Source organism: Podarcis pityusensis (genome assembly GCF_964106645.2).
Source record: "Podarcis pityusensis genome assembly, chromosome: 15".
NCBI classification, from domain to species: Eukaryota; Metazoa; Chordata; class Lepidosauria; order Squamata; family Lacertidae; genus Podarcis; species Podarcis pityusensis.
The window spans coordinates 12626576-12653574 of NC_138040.1; the positions used below are offsets into that span (position 1 = coordinate 12626576).

At 43.3% G+C, this 26999-nt stretch overlaps 1 protein-coding gene and 1 long non-coding RNA gene across 9 annotated transcripts in view; one reads left to right on the forward strand and one right to left on the reverse strand.

Annotated features, from left to right (window-relative positions):
• Positions 1-13663, reverse strand: part of CUX1 (cut like homeobox 1) — a 265277-nt gene extending 251614 nt beyond the window's left edge. For 5 of the 8 annotated variants that reach the window (XM_080982752.1, XM_080982748.1, XM_080982746.1 and 2 more), the window contains exon 1: positions 13473-13582. In XM_080982752.1, coding sequence (XP_080838878.1) covers positions 13473-13550 — 78 coding nt within the window. In that variant the 5' untranslated portion in view covers positions 13551-13582. Of the gene's footprint in view, positions 1-13472 lie in introns of all 8 variants that reach the window. The other 3 variants (XM_080982750.1, XM_080982749.1, XM_080982751.1) reach the window with 2 other exon arrangements.
• A 160-nt stretch (positions 13664-13823) lies between these two features.
• On the forward strand, positions 13824-26109 carry LOC308464151. The gene is made up of 5 exons (XR_013979892.1): positions 13824-14020; positions 14964-15131; positions 23267-23397; positions 23643-23913; positions 25158-26109. It is a non-coding gene; the product is annotated as an uncharacterized lncRNA (long non-coding RNA).
• Positions 26110-26999: the final 890 nt, after the last annotated feature.

Below are 26999 nucleotides of genomic sequence, written 5' to 3' on the forward strand. Positions count from 1 at the left end.
GGGTTAAACATTAAAATGGACAAATAAGACAGAGAGACAGAAACTACCAGTGGTAAGTTCCTCAGGGCAGGGACATGTCTAGGGGAAGAGGACTGGCGTATACAGTTCTGTGATACACCATGTACATTCCTGCCTGAAACCCTGGACAGCTGCTGTCATTCAATGCAAACAACACTGAACCAAAGAGGCCAATGGTCTGACTCTGTATTCGGCAGTATCCTAAGTCCCTATTCATTTTCTCAAAAAAAAGGGGGGGGGAGCTGCTAACACATTCAAATTTATTAATCTTAAACACCATCCACAACAAGAGTTCAACACCCACTAAGTACGGTATATTGCCTACCATGCACACCCAATTTCAGATGTGTCTAAGCCCTTCATAGTTATTCAGAAAAGGTCAAACAATACTTTGCCAGATATACTGTAAAACTATATTCTCCGGGATACGAAATCTAGATATTGTTTTAAGTTATCCCAAGGAGGAGCAGTTGTTCTCCGCTTGACCTACTATCGGATGGACTCTCAGCTCAGGGACCAACTAGATGCAAAACAGAAGGTCCCAGATTATGATCTTCTGTGTTTCTTTGTTTAAATTAACAGCAGCAGTCTGCCCAGGCAAATTGGGATCATGACTACAGTGCTAGGAATGGAAGGTAAATCCTGTGCCCTTTCCATTTAAAATCATGCAACATCTGTTAAGGTTTTCCCCGGGGCAAATAGTGTAATGTGAGGGGGGTTATGATACAGAGGAAAATCCTGCCCCCAGTGCCAGAGTCGTAATCTAATGAGAGTGGCAGTTTTATTTAAATTTAATGGAGATTCTAACTCTGGATCACCCATATCACATTTAGTTAAGGCCAGTGTTTCCCTACCTTTTTCCCTCACTTGAAAATTACTGAGGGTCTTGGTAGACCACTTAATAATTGCTCTGCCTGTTATAGCACTTATAATATGCTATGCTGGATGCTGCATAGTTTAAAACTGTATTTTACAGACACGCTAAGGACCATCTGAACAAAGCTCACAGACCACTGGTGGTCCACAGACCCTGGTTTAGCCCTCAGAAGTTGCAACATGAGCATTAACCATTTTTTATACATGCCTGACAGTTTTGATAGTAAGAAACAATATCTGCTTGCAGCATTAAACGTTGTGCCCTTAAGTATTACTGTATTCCAGACTTAAGCAGTTGTACATGCATCTTATAACAATGCCGTGGGTGGGGTAGGGAGGAATCAAAAGAAAAAAGAAAGGAAGCTTCACATACTATCCTCTAAAACAGCAAATTCTGCCATCACCTGATTTTTAGTCATAGTGCTTCAGTGTCAACACTGATAACAAGTTGCTTGCAACATCTTCTAACAGTCATTTGTTAACAACATGGAAACTATTGGCAGAAATTACAAAGACACCCTTTTCTCCTCCAAGGTATTCTCCCTTCCCACGCTTCCTCTGAAGCACTAGAGGTAGCCAAACATCACTCCAGGCCAGCTGTGGAATCCAGTGCTAAGGTGACATGGGAGAAATTCATCTCTTGAACCTCTGGTGGGCCAATGCAATAAGCTCACAGTGTAATCCTATGCATGCCTAGTTAGAATTAAGCCCCACAGAATTCAATCAGATCTACTTCCCACTAAGTGTGCGTAAAACTGTAGACTTAATGTTCTTTTGAGAACTATATTGAGATAATGGAGACTGTACATCAGATCATTCCCAATATAACCACGTCTGACTCTTGATTTAGAACCCAGTCCCATTTAAGAAACTAGTATTCAATGAAACACCATTTGTGTTAAAGTTTTTTTGTACTATATGACTTATACCAGTTTTAGACTTTGAATAAAACACCCCGGTTCTTCTACCACATTTAAAACCCAAAACATTGCAGCCGTTTTAACTCAAAAGAGAATGAGAGAGAGAAGGCATCATACATAGGCCAGGGTTCAAATGCCTTAGGCCAGTCACACACCCAGCCTATTTTGGTGAAGATAAACTGAAAGGATTGCATGCAGATCACCTAGAGCTCCTTAGAAGAAGGGTGAGACACAACATCATCAATTAAATACAAAACAAGAGCATACAAAGCATCAGACCAATGGTTCATCTAACTGCTCAATCTCCCTTTTTTCCATGGTGGCCAACCAGACACTTCTGAGAAGCCCACAAACAGAAAGTGAAGATACATAAGAAAGAACCTTGAAATCAGAGAATAAAACCTATGGAGAAACAGCTAAGGCTGCACACACATTCTCCTGCTATCAAAGTAGTTAAAGAATACTATGTAGGAATAACTACACAAATATCACATTTCATGAGTTCCCTGTGAAAATCAGCTAAAAGTATACCTTTATTCTTCTATCACTTTAGGCTGGATCATGCATCTCTTTTTTCTTGCACACAGACACATGAAGCATCACAGCATGTGAACTGGTTAATAGAAGCAGGAGCAGTCCCTGAGATAGTAGCTGCTTGGGGAAAAAATGTTATACCAAAAAGTTCCCAGTGACTATCTTCATGGACTTCGTACATTGTATTCCACCATGGGAACAGAAGCACACCAGTGGCCAAAAACAAATCAGGAGTCAGGACTGCTCACAAGTAAGTGAAAAATATTGTTGTGCACCAACCTTTTAACCTCTGCTAGATGTAGGTGCAATTAATTGGTTACAAACTCAATATTATTGGTCACAGAAATAGCCCCCAAGAGTGAATATTACATAGTGTATTATCAACACTATAAATCTATTTGAGTTTTTTACACTGAATATAAAGCATGTCTCTCCTCTGATAATCCTGGGGACTGTATTCGGATGAGGGTACTAAGAATTCTGTTAATACCTTATCAAGTCACTCACAGAATTGCAGTTGCCCTGGTTCCCTGTGTAGATATGCTTTCATTGTTTTGCTCATGGAAGTAGTCAAACAGCATAAATTGGGCAAGTGAGAAGAGATTCTCTTTTACACCTAATAAATATTCATTTTGCATTTTAATAAGTTACAATGTTTTTCACTGCACAGGTAAGGTTGTCAACCTGCTTTTCTGCTTTCTTGTCAACTTCAAATATTTCACTTTTAGGTTTTGGCAGTATTCTGTAACTACAACATCCCAGCCCTTCCCCACCCACCTCATCTCCTCATGAACCTTTCCCTTTGGATTTGTTTTCCAGCTAGCTTGCTTTTGCTGGATACAGCCATCTTTAAGTCCCCTTATTTCCCAGTAATGAGATAAACTCTGAGAGAAGTACACTAGAGCAGTTAAGGTGGAAATGGTTGTGTGAACAAGGGCAAACATTCTTCTGTTCCAGGACCCCTGCAGTTCCTACTGGCTCAGGGCTGGGGTGGCAGCTGCTGTCAGATGAGAAAGGAGGGTCTTGGCCCTGCTCCTTTGCCTTTAGAGGCCAGGGAGGGGAAAGCAGTCCCACTGGCTCCTTGCCCTGCCCCATAGGTCCCACCTCCGCTATTGGCAGCAGACCCACACCCCTCAGAGAAGAGCACACCTCCACATGCACCAGTCTTGTAGGGAGAAGTTGCATTGTGTGTGAGCATGCTATGTCTCACTTTTAAAAGCTGGCAGGAGGGGTGTGACCGTTTGTAAAGAGGTCTTCATAGCTTTCATCCCGCCTCAGACCCCTGATGCTATTCTTGAACTACGTAGCCATGCCTTTGGCGATCTGTGGCTTGACCTGTACTATTGAAGCCTTGAATACAGCTTCCTTACTTTCTCAGACATTAAAGAGATTCTGTTGTACTATTTGGGATGGAAGCCTTGACAGTCACTCCCACAAAGTTCTCTTATTAAGCTTGTTAATTAGAGTTTGCCACTAAAGGTATTAATTTGTTAAAAATGGAGCAAGAGGAAGAAACAAAAAAACACAGATCGCATGAAGTTAATATCTGACTACCCGGAAGGAACTGAAAATTACCTGTTTTAGAAAGCAAATTCACCGGGAGGAGAAACACCACCATTTTCTAACTCTTGACAACTAATGCCTTATTTCAGCACCTGTATCAAAAAGCGAACAAGAACCTCTGCAGCAGATGATAATATATCTATGCAAAATGAGAGCTGATGTAAAGGAATGGCCAAAGGCAACTCCACTCATGACAACTGCTGCAGGTAACAGTGCGAGACCAGTGTCTTCTTGTTACTCATTTGCCGCATCTGTGCACATGCATCTTTAAACACCCATGCACATGTTTCTGATATACCTAAGCTAATGAGGATCCCCAGACAGATATATAAAAGCATGTACAATGCCCTCACTTTATGGGTTCGCTGTGAGCAAGAAAACAAAACAAAAACTGACTGCAGTCTCCTGCAGCACATCTTCATGTGTAGGGTTACCCTAAGAGGTAGGATGTCCTTGGTTCCAGTTTCATCTCAGGTAGGAACTTGCTATAGATGGCCTTAAGCAATGCACTGTTCTCTCAGCCTAAGCCTGCCCCTCCTATCAGCAATATAATACTGGGTTACTATAAGGATTACTGAGGCAATCTACACAAAGCACTTTGAACATTCTGGGAAAGGACTATATAAATTTCAAGTCTTAATTGTATCCAATTCTGGGAAAACTGCTTTTTAAAAAAATTCCCAGGGCAAAAAAAGTATCAAAACATTCCCTGTTTCTCTGCATATGAAACACCCTACTTATGTTGGGGAAGATAGTTCTGTTATATTGAAAGAAGAACTGGAATCTGTGGACTTCTTTCCAACTGCAGCAACATCAGGAACTAGAGACATCCTTGAGTGCCATGGCCCAGCATTTTAACTGTCCACTTAAGTATTTAAAAGCCAAACTCATCACCATGGCATTCGAGTGCCTCCAGGGTTCTGCCTGCACTACCAAGTTTATTATTAATCCAATGACTACCCCCTCCAGCCGTTATTAAACACAATTTGGCAACCAGTTACTATGTCAGCCGTGTTCAATACCCAATTTAGAAAGTGCAATTGTCCTAGAGCAGAGCTGGCTGGCCATTGCTCACTGAACAGTTCTGGTTTCCAAGAGAAGGGATATGTTTCTCATCCTTGGCCCTTCAGTCTTCCTTTCCAACCCTACAGAAAATGTCTGTACAGAAAGGTTTGCTGAAGGCCTTTATTTCAACAAGCATATCCCCAAAAGAAAAGGCTTCCCACTCCTGTCCCAGAACGATGCTGAAAGTACCTTCCTCATGTAAAGAAAGGTTTGATCAAAAGTAAAAAGAACATCGAATATGTCAGGCCCAACAAGATGGTATGAATTAGCTGAAGAGAATCAGCCAGGCAAAACTGGAAGGCCCTGACCATCCACAGGCCCATTTGCAGCCCACATAACTGAGCACGCAACAACCAATCCACTGCTTCAGCATAAATGTTTACCAGCTCCCATCCTGAGAATAGAAATAAAATCAGACAAAGTTCTGCTTCAAATTAGTTCAGATTGGATAACTTAGCTCCAGGAAAGACCACCTGTGTTGATGGAGAAAGCACATATTATTTGGACCCAGGTTCAAATTCCCACTCAAGTCATGAAGCTTAATGGAGAGGCCTTAGGTAAGCCAAACTGTCTCAGCCTAGCTGAGCCTATAGCACTGTGGGACTGTGGGAAAGCACAGAAGCCGTAAAGCTATTTATGTGCGTAGAACAGGATATAACTGTTCTGTTAACCACAAAGTTCCCACAGAAGCCACGATTCTTCCCTGAACCAAGGACACGATTCACATTCTTGGTAGCATCCAGATCCCCAGATGAAAACGCAACATGCACAAGTACTTACATGAGGTTAAGAGGGAGATTACATACTATGAAGCAGTGTCTCTCCAACACCAGGGGTTGCCTGGAGGTGGCATTAAACAAATCCAGAGGTGAAATTTGTGACAAAAGGAAGAGACGCTTGTGTACAAAATCATACTTTTAGAAGCTATTTCATATGAGGAATGGGCAACATGTGGCCCTCCAGATGCTGCTGGACTTCAACTCCCATCATTCCTGGCCATCATGGCCACTGGTCAGGGATGATGAATGCTGTAGTCTAGCAACATCCGAAGGGTCATAGGTTGCCCACTTTTGCTATAGATCATCATAGTTGCAAAAAGGGTAAGGAATCCAAACAAGCAATCTCCTTAAGTATGGTCTCAAAGGTGACACCTGAGCTAAATTTGGGAATCCATTCCATCACTAAGGCACTCATATTGCCAAGTGCAAGGTGTGAGTCCATATGCAGGATGCCATTCTGTAACAACTGGAAACAAGCAGAGAGGGGAGCACAGATAATGAGAGGACAGTCCAAAGTCTATGGCAGCAGGTTACCCATAAAACAACCATGCCTGAGGCTAATTCAGGCCCATCCATCTGTTCACCAGGGATTCAATAAGTTTCCTGGTTTTCTTGGCAAGCTGGAATAGCAAAAAAGAGGAATGAGAGAGGCATGCGAAAGAACCTGGCTGGCTGGTGAGCCCTATCAGGCTGGGTGGAACATGACTTACACAGGCTGGGCTATCCTGGATCGGGAGCTGGTAGAGCCCAAGAGATCTATGGAGCAACAAGGAAAGTTATACAGCTTCCAAAGCTTTCTATGCTGACGGGGGCTTCTGCCACTACACCAACAGAACTTACACCCCAATCTAACAGAGAAGCATCTGATAAGACCCTAAAATGTTTGAGAAGTGCTTGTCTGGAATAGCTGTCTCATGAGTAAGCCTTTGCCGTTTTACAGCCCTGGCCAGGCTGACTCTCCCATAACAACGGTGAGCTCATGAAACGGAGAGCAAACAAGGATGTGTCAGTCCCACACTATGCTCTTGGCTTTTTAAAAATTCACGCTGATACGATCTTGAGTGTAGGAGCCTGGAGCTGTATATTACGATGTAGAAGGAGACTGAAGAGCTGCACACCTTCCTCTCGCTGTCAGGTATCTGGAGGAGCAGTTTCCAGTAAGCAGCCTGCATACCCATTCTAGTCTCTCAACAGAAAAGTTTCAGATTAATTCCATATAGGTTTTCCCAGGATATAAAAAAGGGTGGAGTGGTGGTTTAGAACCAATATAGTCTTCTAGTTAGTTTCAAACTGCGGCTAGAGCCTCAGGAAAATTTCTACCTGACAGAGCACAAGTTGCAGTCAGCTACTTATAAACTTCACAAACTTCTGCAAATGGAATAGAGAAGGGGAGTGGGGGAAGACGGAGAGAGTGGACAATGACTTGCTAATGATTCCCTCTATGCAAGATTCCCTCCTGCATGAACTATGGTTTTGTTAAAATGATCCAAATTTGAAATCAGATCCTCCAATATCTAAATCCCAACCAGATATTGTTTTTCCCTTCTAGTTCTTTAAGCCCATAAAAGGAAATCTGAATGCCAATCCAGACAACTTGATAACTCAAAGCCACTGAACTGACTGAATTTTTACTTCAGTGGAACTATCTCAGTGTAAGAATAGCAAACCATGGTTTGTGTCATACACCAGTCTGTAACTGAGGCACCACATGTGCAGTCTTCCGTACGCCTATCGTGGCTACCAATTCTAACCACAATTGCAAGAGCCCCTTCGTTTCTGCCATCCTGTTTCACTGTATTCAAACAATGAAAGACCTACAAGCTCACTTGTGTGGGCAGACATATACCCCATTGCTGAGGGGTAAGAGTTGTGGGTGACAGAGGTAGATCAGGGCGAAGCAGCCAAGCCAAATAACAAGGAAAGAAAAGCGCCTGGCAGCATTTACCGTATTTTCTTCTCCTGCTTTGGTTGCTCAAGAAAGAAAGAGGTGTTGCCAGAAAGGTGTGCAGGGGGCAACATCACCCTCTCCTTAAAATCACAGGGCAAGGATAGGAGACGGAGGCAGCTAGCCAGGAGATAGACCATAAGAGGTTCTCAGAACCAATAGCCAATATAAGGTCATAGAGGCTTCTGTGAATACTATGACTTGTACAGAGGGTGGCAACTGTTTTCTATACAAGGTAATCAACAAAGTTTTATTCAGAGCAGAATGAACGAAATTTGTGGTCCTAACCGTCAGGTTCAGTAAATTCAGTGTATACTCTAAGTAAAACAAAGTTGGAAACTTAGTTGTCTGTCATTTCTACAGGTAGGACAGTAGCATCCCATCTTCCAGTGAGACAGCCAATTAAGGAAAAAAGCCTGGATACACAACACCTAAGACAGATAAATACGAACCATTTTGTGTACAAATTTAATAATCAAACAGAACTCTCCGCCAGTATTGCCAGAAGGTTTCAAGAAAAACCCAGCACTACTGAGAACAGGGTCACATTTAGTTTGACAAAAACAAGATTGAAGTTTACACAAATGTGTCAAACTGAGTTTTACAGTAGGCACAGGAATTAAGTTGAGCTATTTTTACAAAGCAAGAACAAAAACAATTTATCAATCTGCCATTTGGCTGCATTCTTTGCTAAAATTTCCATATGTTTAAACTTTGAGATGATCATTTTAATCAATAAATAGTAGTTCAAGCGTCATGATTTCCCCCTCCATGAAAACTATATTTCTATAACTACCTCTGCAGTAGCAAACAAAACATTTTGGGATAATTCTCATGGGATTTGCAAACTTTTCCATTCAGAACAATTACGACGCACACAGGCAAAAGTGAGCTCAGCTACAATTAAAGTTGTCAGACCATGTTTAACTACATCTTAATCTAATCCATTTTATTTTATACAATCCTGCATCTGGATCTCATTTCCTGAATTCCTGTAGGTATTCTGGGTCACTCTTACAAACCCTTTCAAGTAGAGAAAGTTCAGCCAAGTCTACCTTAATCCAAAACTTTTTTTAAAAAAATTGGAAGAAAAAGAGTAAAGCAAGGAGATATTTTAACCTATCTCCTAATCCTTGTGGAAATCAAAGAGCACTAGTATTTTCCATCAAACAATGGACAGTAGTTAAACAGCACATTACATTTTTCACCCCCAGAGTACTTTTCAAGGGTTAAGCACTTCAGTTCTTGTAGAGGGGCACAATCATCACCCCCCCACACACAGCTGCCCAAAGTTTTTCTATCATTTCTCAGAGCAATATACACCTCAATCCAGCACCCTGCCCTTCACACAAACACACACACACCACCTTTAACTCTACTTCAGCTATGCCAAACATCTCTGTAAGCATTACTTCCGGCTCCTTCAGCTCTCAGCTTCAACAGGGACATTGGCTGAGCAGACTACCCAGCAGGGGATAGAAGAAAGGGAGGGGAAAGACCAGCTTTCTAGCCAAATTAATTTTCACGTCAGGCACTTAAAGAGGCTGGACACAATTTCCCTGGTACAGATCAGCCAATCCATACTGCAAGAGAACATTGATCGACAGGGAAGGTGCCTATTAATTTGGTGCTCTTCCCCCTTTGCCATTCGTATTTATTTATATAAATATATAAATATTACACGCACACCTGAGCTGCTTTATGGAACAGTACATCTGCAATCTCATCAGGGAAACACACACCCAAACAAGGCAAGAAATGTTTAGCATGTTTGTTCATTCTCTCCCTCACCCTTCTCCTAATATTACTCCTGAGCATGTTTTTTTAAAAAGGCAGAACAAGAGTTAACACACTGAAAAGTCTTGAGGTGAAAGGGTGAGGATGGATATTGTTGTGGAAATGGCCTTCCCATGGCCAGTCAGCCAGGCCTTGTCAACACCACTAAGGACTACAAAGAGATAAGGAGGTAACATCAGCATTTATAGCCCCCAAAACAAATCAGCATGGAGCCCAAATTCCATGCAGGATGACAGCAAACAAAGGAGTAACTACCATACATTCAGGTGTGGGGTTGCCTAAATACACACAGGTAGCCAGGAGCTTCTACCCCATGTAAAATAAAAATAAGTCATATCCCCAAGCAAACCCAAAGTCAGAACTAGAGAGAGAGAGACTGGAACTTTGCATAAACACCTTCCCCAAGCCAAACAGGTCTTCTGGAAGACAAAGGACTTCCTGACATACCCACCACTGCCATCACTGACACCAAAAGCAGGTCTCTCACCCATCTCAACCAAGACTTAAAGGAGCACCTCCCCTATCCTCCCTGATTGCCCAGCATCACAAGAATGGGGAAAGAGGGGTGAGATGCAAACGAAGGGGAGGAAGAGTTTGGGGAAATGGGCAAACACACACACACACACTTACAGATATAAAATGTCTGAAGGGGGAGAAAGAAAAAAAGGAGGCCATGCCTGCCCAGGTGTGAAGTGACACAGAATCCCTTTCTCCAAACTGCAAAAGAGAACACCAAGACAGTACAAGTCCCTTTAGAAATGGAAAGGGGAACCTGTGTGTGAGGAAAGCAAGTCACAAGAACACACACACACACACACACACACACACACACACACGACATCAACAACCCCTACATTTGAGGGAAATGGAAAGCAAATGGGAACAGCGCACCACCGGCCCAAAAACGGGAGGACTCAACAGGAAGCGTGTGGGACTAAGAAGCTCTCATGATGACACAAGCATCTCCTTCTCCCTGCAAAACCTTAGATGACAGAAAAACATGGGGGGTGGGTTTCCAGATCAACCCTTCAGGCCTCAGCAAATAAATGGGGTTGGAAAAGGGTGCCACCCCATCCTCAAAGACAACCTACATAGCAGCAGGAAGGTGGTTCCTTCAAGAGAGACTGAAAGGATCCCCACTCCATCACCTTCAGGATGGTGGTGGTGGGATCCAGTTAGATGAGTTTGATGGGATAAGAGATCTTCCGTCCTACCCTCATTCAGATCCATCAAGTATGGAGGGAAGAAGCAAAGGATCCCCCATAGCAAGCTGACAGGATTAAACAAGTCTTCCCCTGACCTTGGATGCTCTCCATTCCCTCACATGCGAACAAGGGAGGAAGAATTTTACCACCCACCCTATCTTTTTTTTAAAAAAAAGCTTCCCCCAACTATGTGGGTGGGAACAAATAACGAGAGCAGACATCCCTATGAGGCTTGTGAACCCCCTTTTAAAACAAAACTGGGGAATAAGACTGAAAAGAGAGCCTCACAAACACAGTAATTAGCATTAAGCAATGTATACCCCCTTTTAAAACCTACATAATTTGTAAGAGGCAGGCCTAGTTTCTTCAAGAAGGAAGCCAATTAATTCACAGCCTCAGTACCCTCCCGTCTGGAAGAATTGGGGGGAGGGAGAAACATGAAATCCTAGAGCCCAATTTGATAAAGGGGGGGGGGGGAGAGAAGAGAGAAATTGACTGAGTGAAGAAGCTAAATCTATCATTAGATAAACCTCACTCCTTTCCAGTCACACGCAGTAGCCTAAATATAATCAGAAAATGATGATGTGGGGGAGGGACGTTGTTGGTCAGAGCCTCAACCATAGAGGCAAATGAGAAATGGGGTTCCCCACCCACTGCAGCCCCAAGTTACTGATATGGGGGGGGGGGAGCTCTTTTCCTCCATCCCTCATTTTCCTCCTTTGCCAAGCCAGGATCAAAAGTCCTGCAAAGTTTCCCACGAGCTTCAAATTTTGTGCGCATATGCAGTGGGGGGGGAGGGCAAAAAAGATTCAGAAGCAGAAATATTTTGCTGTGGGGGGGAAGCGAGAAACACACAGCACAGGACACACATGCAGACACGGTCCTTTTCTGCAACATTCTCCCTGCCTCCATGAAACTGGGTGACTGGCTAGGGAGGAGGGGGAATTGCCTGGGGGGGGGGTAGAAAAGGAAGAGGGGGTGTTGGTGCAGAAAGAGAGAGGAACAAGGGAAACCCACACCATTTTGGGGGTTATTTTTACATCCCTCCTTAAAGAACTGGGGGACTCTCAAAAAAGGTTGGGGTTTATTATTAGTGCTGGTTGAGTTTTATGGTGGGGGGTACACAAAAGCATAAAAAACCTCAGGAGGGGACACATATACATTTCCAAGCATATTTTGCTGATTTCTTGCGTGTCTCAGTCCCTCTGTATAAAACTAAGGAGCTGGTAGAAGGGGAACATTACTGAAAGTGGGATGGGTTTTTGTGGGGAGCAAGATTTTAAAATGATAAACAGCAGACATCCATATGCACAAACGCACATATTTCCTTCTCCTTTACTCTCTTTATAAAACAGTTAAGCGGGTATGGAAGAAGGGGAGAGATTAAAAACAAAACAAGAGAGCCCACACACAAAACTTAAACCAGCTAACACTCCTCCCCCCTTTCCGAAACTGTTCAAAACGATAGAGGGGGAGGAAGAATTAAAGAAGAGTGTTCTTAACGGAGGGGGGGTTGCAAAAACAATTAAGAACCGGGGAGAATGGCACGCATACATACACCAGCCTCTTACGATGATCTTTCCTCTTTCTAAAACTAAGAGACTGTTCAAAGAAACTAATGGTAGGCACGGAGGGGGGGTTCCGCTGGAGGTGTATGGTTGCGGAGGGGGGTGCGCGCAAAAATCATTAAGGATCAATAAGGGAGCACATACAAGTTACTGTTATTTAGTCCCCATTCTCCTAAAAGTAGAAGGCTTGTCACAGAGAGACTTAGTAGCAACAGAAGTGGGGAAAGTGTTAGGAAGTAGAAGGGGGTATTTTTTTTTGGCGGGGGGGGGAGGTTGCAAAACGAATTAAGAAACAAGAGAGTTATCCCTCCTTACAGTTTCCAAAACTGTTCAAAAAGAGGTGGTGGCCCAAAGTGGGGGATGTTTTTCTTTTTTCCTAAAAAAAAAAAGTGTGGGCTTTTTTCTTTCTTTTTTAGAAAGGAGAGGGTCAGAAAACAACTACTGTAGCCCCTTCGGCACCAAAAGCAACCCTAAGCCTTCCCACCCCCCTCAAATTATAATAAAAAACCCACCATCCTCATTTTTTGTACTCTTGTTTATAAAACTGGGGCGAGAGAGAGAGAGAGAGACAAGGAAAAGAGGACCCTAAAGAGGAAGAGCGCGGCTCTGTTCCGAGGAGGGGGGCCTTTGGGGTTGGGGGTCCGTGTGCCACAGGACGGGGAGGGGTGGGGGGTCCGGCGGCCCAAGACTGGGGCTCCCCCATCCCGGGACAAGCCGCCCCCCGAGGAGGAGGCGGCGGCGGCGGCGCCATCTTGTTGGGATCGATGAATTGAACAAAGAGGATCAATTTCCGATCGCGGCGGCGGCGGCAGCGGCGGCGCCGGGCTTATCGATGGGAGGGAGGCGGCGGGCGGCGGGGAAGCGGGCAGGGGCGGCCGGGCGAGATCCAGCCTTCCTCAGAGGGGGGCGGCGGAGAAAGAAGGGGAGCCCAGGGGAGACGGAGGAGGAGAAGCCGACGCCGCTTCTTGCCGGGACATTTGGGTTTTAAATTTTTTTTGGGGGGGGGGAGAGAGGCAGGTTTCCTTTTCTTCTGAAGGAAAAAGGGGAAATGGGGGGGGAGGTGTCTGAGGGAAGAAGAAAAGGGGGACACGCAAACACACCACACGCACCTCAAGGGGAAAGCGGGGAAAGGGGCGGGTGGGGGGCAGAGATATGGAGGGGGGGCGAGGGTGGGGTGGGGGGCCCGGACGGGAGAGACCCACCCGCGAGCGGACCCCGGAGCCTGACCTGCAGCTGCTGTAAATCAAAGCGCTTCCAATATTGAAACATCGATCCCACATTGGCCGCCATCTTGAGACATATTGAGACAGAAGTGAGCGGCGGATCGAGCGAGGGAGAGAGAGAGGAGAGAGAGAGAGAGGGGAGGGAGGGAGGGAGAGGGGGCTGGAGAGCGCACGAGGAGGAGGAGGAGGGAGCCGGAGAGAGAGAGACAGGCAGGCAGGCAGGCGGGCGGGCAGGCAGGGGGAGAGAAGAGGGGAGGGAGGGAGCGATACACAGAGAGAGAGAAAAAAAAAGGAGGGAGGGAGGCCGGCAGCAAAGCGGAACGAGGCGAGGGCGGGCGGAAAACCCGGACAGGAGCGGCAGCGGCCACTCGAGGCTCGCGGAATGGCCGACCCGGCGGCTGGCATGAGGGGGAGAGAATAAAATAGGCGCACACTCATATATACAGTATATGATTTCATTGTAATGGTAACGGTGCAGAGAAAACGAAACTTGGTGACAAAAAAGCGTTTACGACGATATAGATTGGGTTGATGTTTTTAATGTATATATTATTTGATTTTAATAATAACGATGCAGAGAAAACGAAACTTACAAGTTGGAAGACATATATGTATATATAATTTAATTTTAATAATAACGGCGCAGACAAAACGAAACTTACAAGTTGGAAGACTATATATATATATATATATATATATATACACATTATATATATATATATATATATATACACACATTATATATATATATATATATATATATATATATATATATATAATGTATATATTACTGTATTTGATTTTAATAATAACCGTGCATAGAAAACGAAACTTACTGACAACTTAGAAGACACACACACACACACACACACACAAATGTGTGTGTGTGTGTAATTTTAAGCATAATGGTGCAAATTAGGATTCACTAGGACTATAAGAAAATATTTTTTATTTGATTAATAAAGCCACAGACAAACAAAACTTCACTGAAATACCCACACACACACAAAGGCACACACCAATTTATTTTTATTTTATTTATGTGATTTTAATAATAATGGCACAGAGGCATAGAACAGTGACACATTAGAATTCACATGGGTTTGTTGTTCTACTTATTTTATTTTTACATTTTGTACACTACTTTCCGTTTTTTTTCTTTGCAGAAGAGCTGCTGTATTTGTACATGCTGTATTTGTACATGCTCTGTACTGTAAAGAGTTTCTTCTGGACTTTTCTTCTTCTGTAGACTTTTAAATGCTGTTATTTGCGTCTTACACAAAAAGGGAGATAGACATGTGGATAATATACAAGTCATATGCAGATAGAAAAATGCCTGTGACATGCAGGTAATAATGTTGTGTCGATCAAATGATCAAGCTTATCAGCCAGCCCAGATAAAGGTTATAGCCAAAAATAATAGGTAATGTTTTTTATCAGCGCAGTCCTAGACATGTCTCCTCTCCTCAGATCTGTAATGGTGAAACCAGATGCCTTCGTCTGCCCCAGCTGCAATAAAACATGTCTCTCCTGTATTGGTCTCTACAGCCACAGCAGACGCTGCAACTCTCCAAAGGTTTGGTTGACAGCATACTCCATTGTCTCTTGAGACAGACAGATGCCAACAATAACTTCCAGGTAAATGTTTGTGCGTATGTAGCATAACAGCCTCAGTCCTGGGAGGCCAGGGTTCAAATCCCCGCTAAACCGTGAAGCTCTCAGCCTAACTTACCTCACAGGATTGTTGTGGGGAATAGATGAGGAGAGGGGGAGAACCACGTACTTCAGTTTTATGTCTTATAATGGATAAGAGCTATAGTTACCTTAGTCTTAGTTGTGCAATCCTGTTCCCAAATACCTGCAGGTAAGGCTACATACATGCCATATATTTAAAGCACACACCCCCCCCCCAAAAAAATATTGGGAACCACATTTGGTTAAGGGTGCCTGGAAGTGGAGTTAAACTACAGTTCCCAATCATCTTTCCAAGAGTGGGCTTTGAATGTAAGGTGTGCCTGCAGCCTAAGTCTTGTTGAGTTTGATGGGATTTGCTTCTATATAAGCAGGTAAAGGATTATTACTCTTAAAGCACAACCTTGAAGTAGTCCTCCCAGCAATATTCTGATAATGGTGGGTAGGAGAAAAGGTTATAGAATATAATGACCGTGATGAGCCAGGAATGTATATTTTCTTTTTTCTTTTTTAGATGATATTTATTAAAATTTCAAAGAATACAAGAATTACACAAAAACAAAAAGTAAAAATACAAGAAAATACAAAATAAAGAAAAAAGAATAAAAAAAACCCTTAAAAAGAAAAAAGAAAAAGAAAAATAGATCAATCTTTCCATAACTTACATTCATATCCTTGTTTCCCTAACCTCCTCATACCTCCCTTTTTTGATAGTTAGGGATATTTATTAAAGTTTTTAAGGTATAACAAAGAAATGAAAAATAAAAAGAAACATACAAAATAAAAACAGTTAAAAACACATTAATTTTCCATAGCATATCTTCCTTACACTTATTTCCCCGGACCTCCTCGTACCTCCCTTTTTTGTATTCCAGTTCAGTTTGTTAGTTCAGCAAATCCTTACCATTAAGCTTTTACCAATTTGTGAACCTTTTTGTCGTATCTCTTAAAGCATTACAGCTGGAAACCACTTAGTTTCTATCCAACATCCTTCTAAGATTCATTAATTTTACAATATTTCTGTAAATAGTCTTTAAATTTCTTCCAGTCTTCTTTCACCGGCTCTTCTCCCTGGTCTTGGATTCTGCCAGTCATTTCTGCCAATTCCATGTAGTCAATCACCTTCATCTGCCATTCTTCCAGAGTGGGTAGATCTTGTGTCTTCCAATACTTTGCAATGAGTATTCTTGCTGCTGTTGTAGCATACATAAAAAAAGTTCTGTCCTCCTTTGGCACCAATTGGCCGACAATGCCCAGAAGAAAGGCCTCTGGTTTCTTCAGGAAGGTATATTTAAATACCTTTTTCAATTCATTATATATCATTTCCCAGAAATCCCTTAATCTTTGGGCACGTCCACCAAAGGTGAAAGAATGTACCTTCAGTTTCTTTACATTTCCAGCATTTATTATCGGGCAAATGATAGATTTTTGCAAGCTTGACTGGGGTCATGTACCATCTGTATATCATTTTCATAATATTCTCTCTTAAGGCATTACATGCCATAAACTTCATACCTGTGGTCCATAACTGTTCCCAGTCGGCAAACATAATATTATGTCCAACATCTTGTGCCCATTTAATCATAGCAGATTTCACCGTTTCATCCTGAGTATTCCATTTCAACAGCAAGTTATACATTCTTGACAGATTCTTAGTTTTGGGTTCTAGCAGTTCTGTTTCTAATTTTGACTTTTCCACCTGGAAGCCAATTTTCTTATCCAAATTATATGCCTCCATTATCTGATAGTAATGGAGCCAATCTCTCACTTTGTTTTTTAGTTTTTCGAAACTCTGCAATCTCAATTTATCTCCTTCTTGTTCCAAAATTTCCCAATATGTCAGCCATTTGGCCTCCATATTGAGCCTTTTCAGCGCTTTTGCTTCCATTGGTGACAGCCACCTTGGGGTTTTATTTTCCAATAAATCTTTATATCTTATCCAGACATTAAACAATGCTTTCCTGACAATATGATTTTTGAATGCTTTGTGTGCTTTGACCTTATCATACCATAAATATGCATGCCATCCAAATACATTGTTAAAACCTTCTAAATCCAAAATGTCTGTGTTTTCAAGAAGTAGCCATTCTTTCAGCCAGCAAAAAGCTGCTGATTCATAGTAAAGTTTAAGGTCTGGCAGGGCAAATCCACCCCTTTCCTTTGCATTTGTTAGTATCTTAAATTTTATTCTGGGCTTCTTGCCCTGCCAGACAAATCTAGAAATATCTCTCTGCCACTTCTTAAAACAGTCCATCTTGTCCACAATTTGTAATGTCTGAAATAAAAACAACATTCTCGGCAATACATTCATTTTTATCACACAGGAATGTATATTTTCATTAAGTTATGGCAAGGCAGACTAAACAAGGGGCAAGGGAACTAGGGTCACACAGGGTCTGGACCACTTCAGAATGTGCGTAAGAAATCACATGGCATCACAGCATTTTAGAACTGGATAGAAACTTGGAAGTCCTTTAGTTCAGGGCAGTAGTGTTGTTGCAAATTCAGGATCCCTTCATGATAGACACAGGCCCTCACAATCACACCCCCTTCTAAAATTATGCAACCTTCTCTACAACAGTCTTAGAATTATGCAATAACAACATTTGAGGATGCATTGCAAGGATCAGTGCTGATTGCCATGTGTTTGCCTTTTAGCTGGATCTACCATTTTCTGGGACGCAGGTGGCGCTGTGGGTTAAACCACAGAGCCTAGGACTTGCCAATCAGAAGGTCGGGAGTTCGAATCCCCATGACAGGGTGAGCTCCCGTTGCTCGGTCCCTGCTCCTGCCAACCTAGCAGTTCGAAAGCACGTCAAAGTGCAAGTAGATAAATAGGTACCGCTCCGGTGGGAAGGTAAACGGCGTTTCCGTGCGCTGCTCTGGTTCGCCAGAAGCAGCTTAGTCATGCTGGCCACATGACCCGGAAGCTGCACGCCGCCTCCCTCGGCCAGTAAAGCGAGATGAGCGCCACAAGCCCAGAGTCAGCCACGACTGGACCTAATGGTCAGGGGTCCCTTTACCTTTACCTACCATTTTCTGGGCATGTTCATGTGCAAGTGTTTCTGGGAGCTCCGATATCTTATTTCTGAGTTACTTGAGGTTATGTTTTCCCTTAAGTTCCATTGTATGCCACAAAGCTTGCGCCCCATTCTCTTGAAACTGAAGCTCCTTGTGCTTTCTGTGTTCCTAAATGCTTAGTTTTGGAGCATACAGAACATCTCCTTGGTGCTCTTCCTGCACTCCTTCTCCAGAGTGACCCTGGGAGCCTGTCTCCTCACCTCCTTTCACTCCAATTGGCTCCAGTCAGCACAAAGGGTGAGAAGACCTCTTCTCTGTGGCTAAAATGCTCCCCTTCCATGCTGACAGGGTGGCTCTGAAGATTGGGATCCTGCTGCAGAAATAGCAGTAGGTCTTCAGCTCCCCACAACCCCAGACCACTCCATCTCTGGTCCAGGGACCTCTAGATGTTGGATACAACTCCCACCACCCTTGACCACCAGCCCTTGCAGTTGCTAGCTGAGGCTGATGAGAGTTGGAGCTCAACAAAAACTGGAGAGCCACAGCTCTCCCACACATTCAATCCAAATTCCTCCTCAGTGCAGGAATTTCCTTCTATGTCTATGCAGAAGCTCCCAGGTTCAGTCCTGGGCATCTGCAGCTAGGGATGGGAGAGATCTTGGTCTGGTATCCTGGATCGCTGCTGCCAGTCAGGTTCAATGATGCTGAGCTAGATAGATCAGTGGTCTGACTCGGTATAAGGCAGTTTCCTGTGTCCCTATGCCCCTAAAGCAGGGGTCAGCAACCTTTTTCAGCCATGGGCCAGTCCACCGTCCCTCAGACCACGTGGTGGACCGGACTATATTTTGGAAAATAAATGAAAGAATTCCTATGCCCCACAAATAATGCATTTTAATAAAAGCACATATTCTACTCATGTAAAAGCACCAAGCAGGCCCCACAAATAACCCAGTGATGCATTTTAAATAAAAGGACACATTCTACTCATGTAAAAACACGCTGATTCCCGGACCATCCACGGGCCGGATTGAGAAGGTGAATGGGCCACATCCGGGCCTTAGGTTGCCTACCCCTGCCCTAAAGCTAAGCTCATACCTCCCTTTTTGACATGGGGAGCCTCCTACAATGCAAGTGTTCAGCAGATTTCAGGAGTGCTAAAGGAGGGCTATGCCACAGGATTCTTCTGCCTTACGAAGCAACAGCATAGATCCATGACCAATACTGGGAAATGCTTTGGGGCTGTATAAGGATGTTGAGCAATGGAACATATCCAGGAAAAACCACAGGATCTGTTTTCCTGGAGGCTTTTAAGATGAGACAGGATGATCATCTATCAAATATTCCTAAATTCTGGGAATTATCTAATTGCAAGCAGTGAGATCTCTCAGTGTGATTCAGACCTGAAAGTCGTGAAACCTAAGGAATGAAGAGAAATCAGTTAAAGACAGAAGTAGGATGTTGTTATCTGATTGCAACCTGGGAGAAAACAACAACAACAACAACACCCCATTATCATCTCTGCATTTATAAAGAGGCAACTGGGTCTGATGTTTGGGCGAGGATTCTTTTCTGACTGGTAGACCTTCAGTCTAGATCAAGAAACACTTAAAAGTACAAGAGACTGCAACACACAGAGTAGGGTGACAGGTTAGGAGCAGGGAGAACAAGTTAAAGCACAGCGTTTTATGCTAAACAACACGATCCTATGCACATTTTCCTGGGAGTAATATACCATGTGAATTTATCGGGGCTTGCTTGTGGGTCACAGTGCGCAGAATCAGGTTGAAAATGAATTAACATTTTAAAGCCATTATTTGCATTTAACAGGGTGCTTTTTTAAAACAACAACAACAATGTAATATATTCTTGACAATTTTGAACAAAATCCTTGAACAACATAAAATATCAGCACACAGCAGTGTTCTATCTGACAAGGGTAGTTTTAAAAGCCCCACAAGAACTCTATGATCAATTTCCCAGAACCAGGAAAGTAATTTTTTTCTGGAAGTCTAGGACAATGATAATTAGGTAATATGTACAGATCTCAGAAGTCTTTTGTACATATACTGAGTGTGTGTGGGCCTGCACTGTGACTTAGAAGGGATCCTGAGTGTCATCCAGTCCAACCCCCTGGAATGCAGGAATCTTAACTAAGGCATCCATGGCAGATGGCCATCCAACCTCTGCTTAAAAACCTCCATGGAAGGAGAGTCCACCAGCTCTTGTGGGAGTCTGGTCCACTGTTGAACAGCTCCACCAGAAAGTTCTTCTTGATGTTGAGTTGGACTCTCCTTTTGTGTAACTTGAAGCCATTGGTTCAGGTCCCAGGAGAAAACAAACTTGCTCCATCTTCCATTTTGCATCCTTGAGATATTTGAAGGTGGCTATCGTATCTCCTCTCAGTCTCCTCTTTTCCAGGCGAAACATGCCCAACTTCCTCAGCCGCTCCTAATACTTGGTTTCCAGGCTCTTGATCACCTTGGTTGCCCTCCTCTTCCCTAAGAACAAGAAAGTTACAGGATTTTGATGATTTGCAGTTCTGAAAAATGTGTATGTTTTATAAGTGTGGGTTGTGTGGTGTAGTGGCTAGAGCATCTAAACCCCACCCCAAAGTGGCCAGAACCAGATTGCAGACAATCACACAATCTTAACACGCAATAAGGCACCCAAGCATCCCAACACCACTTAACACCCACCCACACATGTGCATATTTAACACATGCATTCAAGCATCCTCCCTGATTTATACTGGGGATGATGTGGCTCTGCAGATGTTTTGGACTCCAACTTCCTCCATCAACCCCAGTCAGCATGGTCAATAACTGGGGACAATGAGAGATGCAATCCAGCAACATCTGGATGTAAACAGATGGCACTCTGTAAATAAAATAAATACAGTGGTACCTCAGGTTACATATGCTTCAGATTACATATGCTTCAGGTTACAGACTCCGCTAACCCAGAAATAGTGCTTCAGGTTAAGAACTTTGCTTCAGGATAAGAACAGAAATCGTGCTCCAGTGGCGCGGCAGCAGCAGGAAGCCCCATTAGCTAAAGTGGTGCTTCAGGTTAAGAACAGTTTCAGGTTATGTACGGACCTCCGGAACGAATTAAGTACTTAACCTGAGGTACCACTGTATCTCTTGTGAGGTCCTGGGACTGGGTGGGCTATAAGAGAAATAAATATGGTTCATTGACTTCCACAGGACAAACTCTGTAGGATTATATTTTGAAGTGTGTTGTGTGCTGAAGAATTTATGTACTTATTTGTATAAAGGAAATTCCAGGGAAGTGAGGATTGAGCAGTAGCCTCATATATATTTATATATATTTAATGTATGAACCACCCCCATTCCCACCCCATCTGGTCTTTGCTCTAAGCCATGCCTCAAAGAAAATGTATAAATAGGCACTCCAGCAAATTCAAGCCCTCTGCTTTTTATTTAGGCAACTTTCAAAAAGAGATTATTCATACACATTGCTAGTGAAATCAATACCAACCTTTCCGCCGAATCAGTGCGTTTAAAATCATGGCAAAGGTTTCTGCAGCTGTATATCAAACTCCATTACTAAGGCATTGTGTTCAGCCTCCATCGCCAGCTTCCTTCACGCTAAATCTGCTAAGTAAACTAGAGCAGGGATGGGGAACCTGTGGCCTTCCCCATGCGGTTAGACTCCAACTCCCATCACTCACAGCCGGCATGGCCAATGGTCTAAGATGATGGAATTAAATTCTAACAACATCTGGAGGGAAACAGGTAAGCCACCCCTGGACCACAGCCATATATATATATATATATATATATATATATATATATATAGTATATGTTGGCTGTGTAGGCTGTGCAGGTGCAGTGATAAGTTTGTTGATGATACTAAATTGTTCAGGGCACTTAAATAAAAAGAGGATTGCAAAGAGCTCCGAGATGTTCAAGGGTCCGGAAACCAAGCCTTATGAGGAACGGTTGAGGGAGCTGGGTATGTTTAGCCTGGAAAAGAGGAGACTGAGGGGAGATAGGATAGCTATATTCAAATATCTAAAGGGCTGCCACATGGAATATGGAGCAAGCTTGTTTTCTCCTGCTCTGAAGGGTAAGACAAAATGGATTCAAATTACAAGGAAGGCGATTCCGACTAAACATCAGGAAGAACTTTCTGACAGTAGGAGCTGTTCAACAGTGGAACAGACTCCCTCGGGAGGTGGTGGACTCTCCCTCCTTGGAGGTTTTTACTCAGAGGCTGGATGGCCATCTGTCATGGATGCTTTCGTTGAGATTCCTGCATTCCAGTGGTTGGACTTGATGACCCTTCGAGATCTCTTCCAACTTTACAATTCTGTGTTTCTGTGTTTCCAAAAGGAGGTCATTGGGAAAGGCCCAGGAATGGGCAACCAAAATGATTAAGGGGATGTAGCTGATCTCACAGCTCGAGGGTGCCAGAGGTTGGGTCCCTGCTGCAGAAATAGTAAGGGGTATTTGGCTCTGTGGGGGGGGGGGCACTGCATAAGTGGATGCAAGATTAAACTTCCAATAAATCATACCCTTATCCAAAGTACATGAAAGTGTTTAGGGATGCTTCTTTAGTGAGCTAGAGATATCAATGGAAATATCGGGGAAGGCTTTGCAGTTCACAGATTGACAGGCCTTCTCCGATACAAGATAAGTCAAACAGAATCCATTCTGGAAGTCCATTCAACTTCCAAAACGTTCGGAAACCAAAGCGTGGTAGCCATGGAAGCCCCGTCGGACATTCGGCTTCCAAAAATAGTTTGCAAACCAGAACAGTCACTTCCAGGTTTGCGGCGTTTGGGAGGCAAAACGTTCGAGAACTAAGCTGTTCGAAAACCAAGGTATGACTGTATAAGTTTGGCACACACCACCAATCTAGACATAGGGTAGGTACCCCTGGAGAGCCTGCAAATCACTGGAGCACCCTTGATGTAGATTTCCTCTCCCAACATCCCCCCTGCCCTGTTAGGCCTTATGGATCCGGGTTGTTAAGAATGGGATCACACAGTCTTAAGCCTAATACATTGTGTGGCAATGTTCCAATTTTAACAGCGAGAGAACAAGGAGGAAGAAAAAAAAAAACCAGAAGAAGATGTCTGTCTAGCCTGAGCCAACTTGCTGGAAACACATCTGGTTAAAATTCAAGGTTTTAAATCTGCAGTAATATTTTAGAAATACATTTGGTAAGTATTAAATTGCTATGTTGTAGCTGGTAATATTTACGATTGCAATGTGTTAAGCAGAGGTTTAGATCTGTCAAGAGAAAGGAATGATTGTCATATGGCCTAACAAATGGGCCGAGGATATAAATTACATTTTATTGTATTTTTAAAAACTTTATTGTAATCTTGTTCAAAAGAGCTATGTCTTTGTCAAGTCGTTGCCTGTTCAGAATAAAAGAAGGGGTTTTTATGTGCCTCTGTTACAGCAGCCTCAAGTGCTACCTTCAGCGTGGGAAGGAAACGGAAGGGCCTCATTGTGGTGAGCACTCGGCAATTTAATCTCAAACGGAAGATGGATCATATATTCTGAGGAGAAGATGAGCAATGATGCATTCCTGGAGGATAGCTCTATTGATGGCTATTAGCCGAGATAGGAAAATGGAGCCCCTGTTTTGTACCTCCAAATTTCAGACACCCGAGTCCAGCCCTATCGTTAGGCAGAGTGAGGAGACTGGCTCAGGCGGTCAACACTGAAGGGTAGTGGAATGCCACATATGCTCTCTTCAGCTAGCCTGAAGAGAGATACCCTTTTAGTTTATTAATACTTTTTTTAAAAAAAATGATTTATATAACCAATTAAGGCTGCAATCCTATACACTTTCAGTGCAACTTACCTCTGAGCAAACATATACAGTGGTACCTCGGTTTATGAACTTAATCCGTTCCAGAATTCTGTTCTTCAACCGAAACTGTTCTTAAACTGAGGTGCGCTTTCCCTAATGAGGCCTCCTGCCGCCGGTGCCCTTCCATCAACCGGCTTCTGTTCTTAAACCAAGGTAAAGTTTGCAAACCGGGACACTACTTCCGGTTTTGTGTAGTTTGTAAACCGAATAGTTCATAAACAGGGTTGTTCTTAAACCGAGGTACCACTGTACAGTGGTACCTCGGGTTATGAACTTAATTTGTTCTGGAGGTCCGTTCTTAACCTGAAACTGTTCTTAACTAGAGGCGCATTTTCGTTAATGGGGCCTCCTACCGCAGGCATGTCGCTGGCGCACGATTTCCATTCTCACCCTGGGGCAAAGTTCGCAACCTGGAGCAACTACTTCCAGGTTAGCGGAGTTTGTAACCCGAAGCATTTGTAACCCAAGGTACCACTGTATACGATTGCACTGTACAGTTTTCAGCCTTCATTGCTATTAGTTACTGATAATATGACCTCAGATAGCGAGGCTCCGTTGGGCTTATTAATTAATAGCAAAACCATATTATGTACTAAGCAATGCTAATTTGCTAGACGGTCTTAAGCAGCAATTTTATTCCAACAGCTTCTCTTCTCTCCAGGGTTCTACACAGAAACACGACGCTGGGGCATCTTTTAATAGTTTAAAAACAAAACCTTTCCCCACAAACGTCTTAATGAGGAATTTATTTTATAATTACTTCCCCATCTTCTATGGCCTCTCTCCTCCTTACTTAGCTGTCCAAAGTTAATATATCAACAAATATTGTTTATTGACTGAAGATCATTAATTACCAAGCAATACTTCATCTTGTTTTTTGCTTGAGCCTGACCTTAAGGTCAAAAACCATCTGCTAAGGTCATAAAGATATGTGTTGTCAGAAGGAATACATTTCATTCCATGCTGAGAGATAGAAGCAAACAGACAAAATATTTTTCTAAGGAAAATATGTTCTTCTGTAGTCCTTTTGTTGTGGTGGTTGTTTCTTCTTGTTTGCATACCCTAACTTATTTATTTTTCCTCTTTCAATTCTATCAGGCTTTTCACTGCTAAGAAATGGTCCGTGCTGGTAGAATTAGCACTTACATATCACCAAAAAACGAGGAGCAAAGAAGTCACAGAAAATCTGCATGTTTCAATTTATACATATAGGTGGAGATTCACAATTAAAACATGAACACAATCCATTTCACCATTGCAGGAATGACCATAACCAGGTGAGCTCTGTTGCCTGCTCAGTTGGCTGTCCAGTTGCTAACTGCTTCAGTCTTCCTTAGCTGTGACTCCTGAACTGCACGGGTTTGGACTTCGGGTACTTCCCAACTCAACAGTTCTATAATTCTGCAATTCTGCTAGTCTCCCTCCTTAGAGTTTTCATCTTCATCTTTAAACTGCCTTTGGACTGGACAGCCCTTCCAACAGATAATTGTCCTCTATTGTCCTAAGGGAACTCAGGGTAGAGCGTCTGCTTTTCTGCAAGTGTGCCCATAGTAGAGAGGCAGGAGGAACCACCTGCGGCAGTGGCAGGACATGCCCATAGCAGAGATGGTGGCAGGGGTGTGGCGGCAGTGGGTGGCGCACTCCTGAGGCCCATATCTGCCACCTGAGGTGACCGCCTCACCTTGCCTCATGGGCGGGCCGGCCCTGTTCCTATGCAGCCCTGCAACAAGAAGTCTGTAAAGTAAGGCAGTCTCATGGGCAGTTATCTTCAGGTTCTTCAGAGACAGACAGACAGACAGACAGATATAATTTAGAATATGCATGTAAACATCCTTAAAATATCAGTGACTTCCCTTCTTCTCTTTCCATGGCTCATTTTGCATCTCAGAAATCCCTGCATATTTTACAAAAACCAAACCCTTCAGTATTCCATCATTACATCCATCAAAACTTATTCACACTGTTGAATTTATCTTAATGCTGCCAATGTTTTCAAGTGTACACGATTCCCCCCCCCCCAACATATATACAATAAATGTTTTCCAATCTTCTCATCTTGGTTCTTTATCCTGAAACTGGACTTGAGTCAGGGGTGGAGATCCAAGGGGGTAAAAGCAGTATTTGAATTTTGACTGCTAAGTAAAATAGCTAAGCAAAATAATAATAAAAAATAAAGCATATCATACATGGCGGCAGCATGTATGGAACAGCTTTTCCCCAACACTTCCTCTTTCACCTCTGTGGCTTTCGTTCCCTTGGATGGGAAACGAACGGCTTAGTTTTGCTGTCTGCAGCAGCCTAAAGGCTGCTGGCCTTAAGTCATCAAGGACTGACAGGGGAGAAAGGGAGCGACGGGAACGAACAGACCGATCCTTCGCATAATTACTCAGAAGCACAAACATTTCACAATGGTCAGCCCATTGTATTACTTTGTGACTACAATGGCTTTTAAGCAAATAAACTGAACTGAAGTGACTGATACTAAATCTCTTGAATCTAAGGTTTGCTTCCATGCCACAGGGTACCTTCCATCAGCTTCGGCTGGTGGCCCAGCTATGCCCCTATCTGGACAGGGATAGCCCAACTTCTGTCATCTGTGCTCTGATAACCTCCAGGCTGGATTACTGCAATGCATTTTATGTGGGGCTGCCTCTGAAGACGGTTTGGAAACTTCAGCTGTGCAGAATTCTCCAGCCGGGTTGCTCACGGGGGCAAGATGGTTTGAGCATATTACGCCAATCCTGGCCCGACTGCACTGGCTGCCAATTAGTTTCTGGGCTCAATTCAAAGTGCTGGTTTGGACCTATAAAGCCTTAAATGGCTCCAGACCGCAGTACCTCAAAGGCCACTGCTGTCCACAGGAAGCACCCTACACCCTGCAGCCATCATTTGAGACCCTTCTTCACAAGTCCTTTCCATGAGAGGTATGGAGGGTGGCAA